The 9,897-nt window shown below is 43.9% G+C and overlaps 1 protein-coding gene across 6 annotated transcripts in view; it reads right to left on the bottom strand.

The window, feature by feature from the left end:
- Nucleotides 1–1,777: 1,777 nt before the first annotated feature.
- The window catches only part of LOC117454727 (death-associated protein kinase 2), a 29,773-nt gene continuing 21,653 nt past the window's right edge, over nt 1,778–9,897 (bottom strand). For all 6 annotated transcript variants that reach the window (XM_071204772.1, XM_071204775.1, XM_071204774.1 and 3 more), the window contains 2 exons: nt 7,636–7,722; nt 1,778–2,436 (listed from right to left, as the gene is read on the bottom strand). In XM_071204772.1, the coding sequence (XP_071060873.1) occupies nt 2,356–2,436; nt 7,636–7,722 (168 nt within the window). In that variant the 3' untranslated portion in view covers nt 1,778–2,355. The remainder of the gene's footprint in view (nt 2,437–7,635; nt 7,723–9,897) is intronic.

The raw sequence follows: 9,897 nt of genomic DNA, 5'->3' as shown, positions 1-9,897 counted from the left end.
ATCATTCAGCTGGGATGATGACGTTTATTTTATCAAACAAACATTGATTTTTTCATAAAAATAAACATTTAGCCTCTCGGTCACCTATTATGCAAAGTCCACTTTTCCCCTCTGTGTAAAGAGACTGAGTTTCAGAGACAAAGACCCCTCTCTTTTGATCCTGGTCCATCTTTATAAAAACCTGTCTGAAAATGAGCTGATCAGATTGTGGTCACTTTGTGATGTCACAATGCCTTTTGGTGGTGCAGCCATTAGACCAAGGTAACATGTGTTGTATGGGAGACCTGTACTCTATTGTTGAACAAGAGCATAACAGGGGACCTTTAAGCGTAACACAATGATGCTCATCACGTGTTCCTTGTTTATTCCTCATGCCGTGATCAAAACCCCAGAAGCTTTACCTTCCTCTAAAGAATACTGGCAAACTCTAAACAGTGTCTAAACCTCTTTATTCTAACACACACATTATGAAACGTTTAGGCTCGTGATGAATGGATAGCAAACGGGTTCATCATGGATACATGCTGCATGTTCTGCAACATCCTGTATACTTTCAGGAGATAGACAGAGTCATAAACACAACTGCAGTTTATTAAATCCAATATACCAGCCTGCTGCCACCCAGCGTTCTCATCATGTGAACTTTGACTGAGTGAAGCTTTTGAGAAAGATAATGGCCTCCATCTTTGTCTATTAAGACAGCACTGCAGTCAGTAAGCATGCTAGTTTCAGCAGAGGTCTCTGCTACATAATACATAGACATTTTTGACAAAACGTAAAACTCTTCACGTTCTGTTGATAATGTGTTTTAATGTTATAGACTTCAATTCTGGGACAAACAGTACATTACACTAGTTACCCATTAAAAACAAAAACATTTGATGAGTGTTTGTTTGTTTCCGCTCTGGCCATCTCCTCCATCAGTCATGACTGGTGAACAAAGTCATTATTGAGACCTGGGAACAGGGTTTCATCGCTGACAATACACTGGGGCTGAAGATATGAGCACTCGGGAGATGGATGTGACTCTAATGAGACGCCTCACCAGGAAATGCTCCAGACTGTGATCAGAACAGTGAAGGATTGTGGGAGATGCTGCTGGTGACAGGTTGCAAACAAGCTGAGTCAACAAACCTGTAGTTATTAGTCTGGTACCAACTCAGTCATTTAGTGAATCCGGAAATGCTGAGCAGTGGCGAGCCGTGACTTTTATACCTAGGCCCTCTGACACCCCCCTTCCCTCGGGTTATTACGTAACAGCGTATACTTCAGCGGAATATCAAAACAACGGGCCGGGTGCAAAAGGCATCAATGAAAGCGACCCTCTGCCACACAAAATAACACCTGTAAATAACCCTATTTGTGTTCTTTGAAATTGAAAAGGATATTGAATTGTGTTTGTTACTTTCGTTGCAGTTGTTTATATGTCTTAAGCAGTGGCGAGCCGTGACTTTTATACCTACAAAAAGAAGAGTTATTACGTCACAGCGTATACTTCAGCGGAATATCAAAACGGTATAATGGTTATTAATGCTTATTAACACAAGTTATGCTAATTGTGCAAATTGCCCAACATATGCAAGTTAGCACCCAGCAGTGTCTATGTGCTGAGAGCCTACTATACATTTCTAACATGACACTTTGGGGAACTCAACATGAGCTGGCAACCTGATATCTTTCTGTATCTGGCTTAACTAACCCTCACAGCGTGGGCCGTGATCATGTGCAGATCTGAACAAGTACACTCAAATGAATGTGTTGCTTCAACACATCAGTATGAAATAGAATATAATACTCTTTATTCATGCTCTAGGGGAAATAACACATTACCTGGGTGCAGGCCTACTTTCATATCTACAGCAACACGGGGCATGCATACAACCTGACACAGAAGGGCATATATGATAAGAATGGGCTATATGTTAATATTTCACAAATAAATCTGAATTATACAGCTTTACATATTATATTCTGTATTTATATGTATCTGTGTAGAAAAAATACATGGCCTTGGTATTTCCATCACTTTTCATGATTAAGTCATCACAGGACGAGAGTAAACGTTAACTTTGCATTTGGCTGACGAGAAAAAAACATTCACATAAAAGTCACGGAAGACTTGGACATAAAAATATAGGTAAAAATGTTCTGTAGAAGGTCTACTCAAAGCTTGTTTGTGCACATTGTGATATTGAAGAGATTCCCTAAATCAGTAACCACCCAATCACAAGCAGCATCATCAAAGTCCTAACGCTCAGCTGGTCTGTCCCCTGGAGCTCTTCCACATACACATGCTTGTAAGATGAGGCTGTGCTTGTAAGACGTCCACCCCCCTTCAGGGATCCTCCCCCCGCTCTACGAGCTGCTGCTGAGTCTGCGGCGCAGCAGGGAGGCCGGCTTGCTCTCGCCGTCCTCTACGTCGCTTTCACATTGTCTCTGGAGGACAGAAACACAACAGCGGGATTTAAAATAAAGCACACTGTGTTTTCCTATCTGATAAAGCTTATAGTGAGGGCTGGCTCTTGGTGGGAGAGAAGCTCCATCTGTAGGGAACACAGGGATTTTAGACTTTGAAGAAAAACCTATAGAACACACTACAGGAGAGGGAAAACCCCAGAATGCGTAATTGGGCCTCTTTAAGGCCCCGTCCACACGGAGACGATATCAGTTGTATCCACTAACGTTCTCTATCGTATAGACCAGGGGTCACCAACCTTTTTTAGGATGAGAGCTACTTTCAAAAAATAAAACAAGTTGTGAGCTACTTCTACTTTTTTTTTTTTTTTTTTTGCAGTGTATATATTTAGCACATTTTTATATGCTTATATGCTTGTGTGCTGTTTGGGTCTGTGGGACCCGTTTGCAGTGTTTACTAAAAGAACATGTATTCAATTTAATTATTTTAACCTGCTTTATTTGGGGATGGACCTTACATCCTCTAGGGCAGTGATTCTCAAACTTGTTCATACCAAGGACCACTCAACCAACAACAAAATCACTCGCGGACCACCTAACCCCAGAAATATCCAAAATCACATCGTTTTTCTAGAACAGATTACAAATCACTTTTTTAAATGTTGAAGTGAAATGCATCAATCTGCTGCACTTTGAGCTCATCATGAATTGATGGACACAGCTCTCAACACTCGGATGAAAGGGAGCTGTTTACTTTTCAATAATCCAAACATCTTTAGAATATGATCACAACCAATAACAAATAATTTAAACTGGTTTATTCTTATCTTATGTTGCAGTTAGCATTCTTTCTTTCTATTTATGCATATTTTACAAATCACTCCCCTTTTAAACAGTTTTTAGTTTTTTTACTGTCCTATAGTACACATTGGAATGACTTCTTACTTTATCTATATTAAATAGATAAAGGTGTGCTCTCTCTCCCTAGCTCTCTCGCTCTCTCTGGCTCACAGAGGCTGTGTGCTCCTCCGTGGCGATGAAGGCTTGCGTAAAAAAATAATTGTAGCCAACACAGTGCCCCGGATTCGGAGCCCCGGATTCGGAGCCCCGGATTCGGAGCCCGAATCAGATACACTTTGAAAACGGCTCCCAGAGTGGGTAGGTCTGGAAACAAAACGTTTGCGGCTCCGTGTGTACGCCCTATACGATCATAGCCTCACCAGTCAGTGCTGATGCGTTTCGCCAACAACAACAATGGCGGATCACAGGGTTGCGTTCGTGCTCCAGACGCTACTGACCATGATACAGATGTTAGTGCAACATCTACAGCTCCTCGACCACAACCATCAGCAACAATAATAATAATAATTAAAGCTGCAAGCAGCGTTGAGCGGGTCTTCGATGTTCCGCAGGCTGTTGTCCGCACGTCGACGTGTCTAGGTGTCCCGAGGACTCGGCCGTTGGCAAACGTGGGATTTTTTTTGAGTTACAGCAGTAACACAAACAGACCATTAACTGTCATCTGAAGTCTGGTGGCGTTTAGACCATTTTCATAGGAGTAACAGCGACACTGTGTTTCATGGCGAGGGATCTGTTGCTATGGCAATGGCATATGATGACATCCCCTAATTGACAGAGCGATTTCACTTGGAGCTGTTGAGGCATGGACCGGTGATATAAAAGTGAAGATTGGGGGACGATGGGACCGTGTCCATTGGATTTACAGCGACACCGTCGTTTATGGCGAGGGACGCGTTGCCATGGCAATGGCATATGAGGACATCCCATAATTGACAGAGCTGTTGAGGGCTGAACCTTTAATGATAGTCTGAAGTTTGGTGCCGTTTGGAACCTTTTCCATTGAATTAGGACAACACCGTGTTTTATGGCGAGGGAAACGACAAATGGTGAGATTTCAGATTTCACGTAGAGCTGTTGAGGGCCGGACCATTAGCCATCATATGAAATCTGGTGCTGTTTGGATGATTTTCCATTGAATTAGGACAACACCGTGTTTCACGGCGAGGGACGCGTTGCCATGGCAACGGCATATGAGGACATCCCCTAATTGGCGTAGAGCTGTTGAGGGCCGGACCATTAGCCATCATATGAAATCTGGTGCCTTTTGGACGATTTTCCATTGAATTAGGACAACACCGTGTTTCACGGCGAGGGATCTGTCACCATGGCAACGGCATATGATGACATCCCATAATTGGCGTAGAGCTGATGAGGGCCGGACCATTAATGATAGTCTGAAGTCTGGTGCTGTTTGGACCATTTTCCATTGATTTAGGACAACACCGTGTTTTATGGCGAGGGAAGCGTTGCCATGGAAACGACAAATGGTGAGATTTCAGATTTCACGTAGAGCTGTTGAGGGCCGGACCATTAGCCATCATATGAAGTCTGGTGCTGTTTGGACGATTTTCCATTGCCTTACAACAACATCGGATTTTTTGGCGAAGTCCGGCCTACCTACTGGCGTGATTTGGGCCACCTTTAATGGGCTTTTGCCCCTTTTTTACCCTGTTTTTAGTGGGTTTTGCATGGTTATCGCTCGCTTCGCGAGCGAATAAGCTGATTGTAACGATTTCAATTATGCGAGTTGCAGTCACGTGGGCTCCACGTGACTGGGCTCACGCGGCCTATCAGCCGTCATTATTTACGAACATTTTCTGTGCTTTTGTCGGTCGTTTTCCCTGTTTTTGGGTGTTTTTGGCAGGTTTAGCGGTCGCTGCACGACAGATTTTTTAGATTTCAATAGGGTCTTCTCAGACCCTAATAATATTATTAAAACTGCGGTTGAACTTGTGTGCGCAGTGATGAGCAGGCCCTCGCGTCCGTGCGCCTGTCGGGGAGGGCAGCCGGTCGTCCCGGCGTCAAGCAGACGCGCGCGAGTCCTCGGAAATGAGCCGTTTGTCATTTCTCAAATGTTCGCATCCCAGACTCCCAGGTCCTCCGGCAGCGACCCGGAAACGGATGTCGGCGCGCCGTCTGGAAGGAAAACAAATGTCTCTAAAGGGTCGTCGAGGATCGATTATCGAGGAGGCTGTCTGGAGGAGCCATAACCGAGGATACACTGATTTAGTGGAGAGAGGAGTTTCTCTAGAGGAGCTGTAACCGAGGGTACAAAGATGTAGAGGAGAGAGGAGTCTCTCTGGAGGAGCTGTAACCGAGGGTACAAAGATGTAGAGGAGAGAGGAGTCTCTCTGGAGGAGCTGTAACCGAAGGTACAAAGATGTAGAGGAGAGAGGAGTCTCTCTGGAGGAGCTGTAACCGAAGGTACAAAGATGTAGAGGAGTCTCTCTGGAGGAGCTGTAACCGAAGGTACAAAGATGTAGAGGAGAGAGGAGTCTCTCTGGAGGAGCTGTAACCGAAGGTACAAAGATGTAGAGGAGTCTCTCTGGAGGAGCTGTAACCGAGGGTACAAAGATGTAGAGGAGAGAGGAGTCTCTCTGGAGGAGCTGTAACCGAAGGTACAAAGATGTAGAGGAGTCTCTCTGGAGGAGCTGTAACCGAGGGTACAAAGATGTAGAGGAGAGAGGAGTCTCTCTGGAGGAGCTATAACAGAGGGTACACTGAAGTATTCTCCTGAGACGACTTCAGCCAACAGTGATGTTTAAAAGAGGTGTGACGCATGGCTGGACTTCTGTCAACGAAGCACAGCTCTGCAAACTGTCCCGATAATAAGTTATTAGAGATGATCAAATGTGCATCAGACTTTCTGCCCTTTACTCACTATCACATGTCCCCTGGATGAACATTGTTGCTCAGCGCTACTGCTTGTTACTGTTGCTCAGATTGATCCTGCCCCTGCCCCCGCCTCCGACGTAAGCGTGACGTACGTGGTTCTTGCTTTTGGAGCTTGGTAAGAACCGGTTTTCGGGGAAAAGAGCCGGCTCCGCTGCGGTGTGAACAGGAAAAACCGATCAGGCTCTATCTCCGAACCGGTGTAGGTACCATATGTGCTCGGCCTACCAGATCAGCTCGGGGTCCGTTACGCTTACCAATGACGTCAGGCATTGGCTGTACGGCAACCCACGAGGACATTTTACACGGCCAAATTCCGCAAAGAATATTAAAAAATAGCAATCGACAGTGAATGTATGTTAGTGGAACTGTGTCAGGAAAGTGAAGTGATAATAATGTTATTGAAGAACTGAAATGCATAAAATATAAAGTTGATATGTTTACATGATTTTGATGTGCAATAAAACAACCAGAGAAGCGATCTGCAAGGAAACATAGCACACCGTGTCCTCACGCTCCTGTTCCACCTGCTTGATACAGGTTTCATCTCTGCTACTGTGGTCACATCGGGGACGCGTAACATTTACAATAGTTGAGATGTGAAGGGGGTTGTGTTTGTTGTCTGTGTTCTGGGTTCCTGCAGTTTGTTGAACAGACAGTACACACGTTCAGAGGATGAAGCTGTTCACGTGCTGCTCCCATAAACTGGCTGTAGCCCACAAACTGAAGCAGAATGATCAAGTTATAGTAAATAATAACAAACTCCAGTGTTAGAATTCCATAAATACAATGACATGCAAATAGCATTCACTTGGCTGTGCACTTGTACTCTACATAATTATGTTGAGCTCATGTTAATCTAATTCAATAAACAATAACTGCAATGAATAGATAGCATCTTCTGACTCTGATATGGTGTAATTTGGTAAATGATTCTGTGTTCAAAAATGTATATCTTTAAAAACTGCGTTGGTGTGTGATCACATTTGATTTCTAATTTTAAATAAAAGGAAAGAAATTCACAGTTATTGTCAAACAGGAGTTAAATCCATTTCTCGCTCCATTTGCTCTAAGAATGTATTTCACCATATTCATATTTAAATGATCGGGAAATTACATTGTAATGATAATAAATCACCTCCCTCGTTCAGATCAATGTCGATTGTTATTTTTTTATAATCTTTCGGAATATGGCCGTGTAAAATGTCTCTCTTGGGTTGCCGTACAGCCAATGCGTGCCGTCGTAACAGACCCCGAGCTGATCTGGTAGGCCGAGCACCGGCCCTAGAACCGCGTTGGTGTGAAAGGGGCATCAGGGACCAGAGGAGGGTCTGACACTCCTGCCTTTCTTCACAACTCCTTAAAGTATGCTGAAGGGGCCTGTGGTCGACTCTATGATCTGTTGTCAGTGTATCATCAGGTGTTCTGTGTCTGTGTACAGGCATGTGTGAAACAAAGAGCTCTCACCTCCAGAGGATCTGCCTCTGAGCGTCCCTTACACAGCAGATTCAACCGGACCAGCCGGTTACACATCCACACCATGTTGTAGGACATCTGGAGGGGGGGGAGAGACAACGTTTTACAGTGTTCAGATAACGGTACCAGCAAACAAAAGTCTTTATCCAATCATTTCAGTCATTTATCCAACACCGTTCTTAAATCTCCAAACTTGTAAATTAAAAATAGGGTTTGGATATGTGCCAGTGACTCTTTCAGAAAGGTCAGTGTTGTTTCAGAGCTTTGAAATAATGAATGAAGGTTTCCATGCTGTTCCAAATGCACCTAATATTGCCAAGCCTTCAGGAAGTGGTCCGGATGTTGAAGCACATTTTCATAACGTCCAGATGGTGGTACTTCACTTCCAGGTCAGTCCATGACGTCATTGTGCCGAGAAAGACTTTTCCCATTCGCTTATATTGGGTAAGAGTCCTCTATTCATCTGTGGATCATTTTTACTATCAATTTGCCTGTACTAATACTCGAATAAAAACATTCAAAATGAGCTGAAAGCTGAATTTCGATGTATCTCTCTCCATTCATCCGACTGAGACGAGACGCTGCCGTGACTAAATGCAGGACAAAAGACACTGCTCAAGATGTTAACCTTGTTAGTTCAGATTAAAGTCATAGCCTGCAAAGAACATAATATACCATGATTGGTAATTGTTTTTTATTTACAAAATGTATGTCAGCAACTTAGTTGAAATTGTAATAAATTACATTATTAAAAACTAAATTCTATGACGACAGGTGTAAGGACAGCGTTTGCCACACTATCACATATGGCATTATCAATAAGGCGCGTTCACACCGCAGGACTTTTCCCGCTTTAGTTCCGAAATGTTGCGTTCACACCAAAAAGAGCCGGAACTAAAATTAGTTCATGAGAACCTTTTCACCCCCTATTCAGTCCCTGCTAGAGAGCAGGTACTTTCGTGGGAGAACAAGGTTCCTATTTCTGATTGGCTGGGCGGATTGCAAACCACGCCCCGTAAAACTCCCAAAAAGTTTTGTGAAGCCGCCATTTTATTATCCTTGCATTAGCATTATTAGCATTAGCATTAGCCCAGCGCAGAAACGCAGAGAGACTAACTTATGGCAACACAAAATAAAACATGGGAGCGGTGGAGATGAGGAGGTGTCGGCGTTCTGGCGATTTACTCGGAAGGCTTCAGTAGAAGCTGCTGGGAGTCCCAGCAGCTTCTACTGAAGCCAGTCCCCAACTCCGGGGACTTCCGGCCGGGGACTTTGGGCGGCAGTATACGCCGTGAAGTTGTTTGCGGCCTGCCAGTAAACCCAAAGCAGAAGAAGAAGAAGTGACGTCAGCGGCTTCATTTGCCTAATCCACCCCCAGGGACTTTTTCCGGTGTGAACGCGATCTGTACTTAGTTCATGAGAACTAAAGAGTTCGCATGAACTAAGTACAGATTAACCTTTGTGGGAAAAGTACTGCAGTGTGAATGCGCCTATAGACACTTCTTCAGTAGGGGGCCACAGGGGGGTCCAAGTGCAGTGTTACAGGGGTACTCACCCCTTTTGCCCCCACACCAACCTAGAACTGCCCATGCGTGACAGGGGGAATTGGAGGCGGGGCTAAAGGAAAACAGGTTAGCACACTTTATGGACCCACTGGAAGAGGATGATCCGCGTATTTATGTTCTCCATAGTCAGGATGTTTGTCTTCATGAGCGACTGAGCAACCCTCCTCTCACTCTGCATTCAGTTCTCTCTCTAACATCCATTACTATTGCTCACGTTTTGGCGAGCGGTGCCTTTGCCTCTGTGCTTGTGTAACATGAATTAGTTATTTGTTGTACGCTGCTCCATGTTTAGCTTGAACTGCCCAGTAGCAGTTCAGAGCACAATCACCTAGCTTTTTTTCTGAATTGATTTCCAGATGACGACAAGTTTGTAAAATCAGCCCGTGGATTTGATGGTTTTTGTCCCTTTAGCCACCAGGCTGTTGCCCATACAAACAACCGGCACTGAACATGAATAATAGTTGCGCTGTACGCACTAACCACTTTCAGCCACACTGGTACATTTAAATGTATATTTAACCTTGTTCACATCTGTTCATAAGTACATTCAGCTGATCAGAGTTTACTTTTCTTATTTCTATTCATACAATTAATACATGTTATTCTTATTATATTTTTTTCTTGTTTGTATCCTTAAAGGAATGGTCCACTCATTAGATAATTAATCAAAACTTCAGTATTTAGTGAA

This window comes from Pseudochaenichthys georgianus, chromosome 11 (assembly GCF_902827115.2).
Source record: "Pseudochaenichthys georgianus chromosome 11, fPseGeo1.2, whole genome shotgun sequence".
Classification (NCBI taxonomy): domain Eukaryota; kingdom Metazoa; phylum Chordata; class Actinopteri; order Perciformes; family Channichthyidae; genus Pseudochaenichthys; species Pseudochaenichthys georgianus.
Note: the sequence above shows the minus strand (reverse complement) of the source record. Positions and strands in the feature narration are given on the sequence as shown.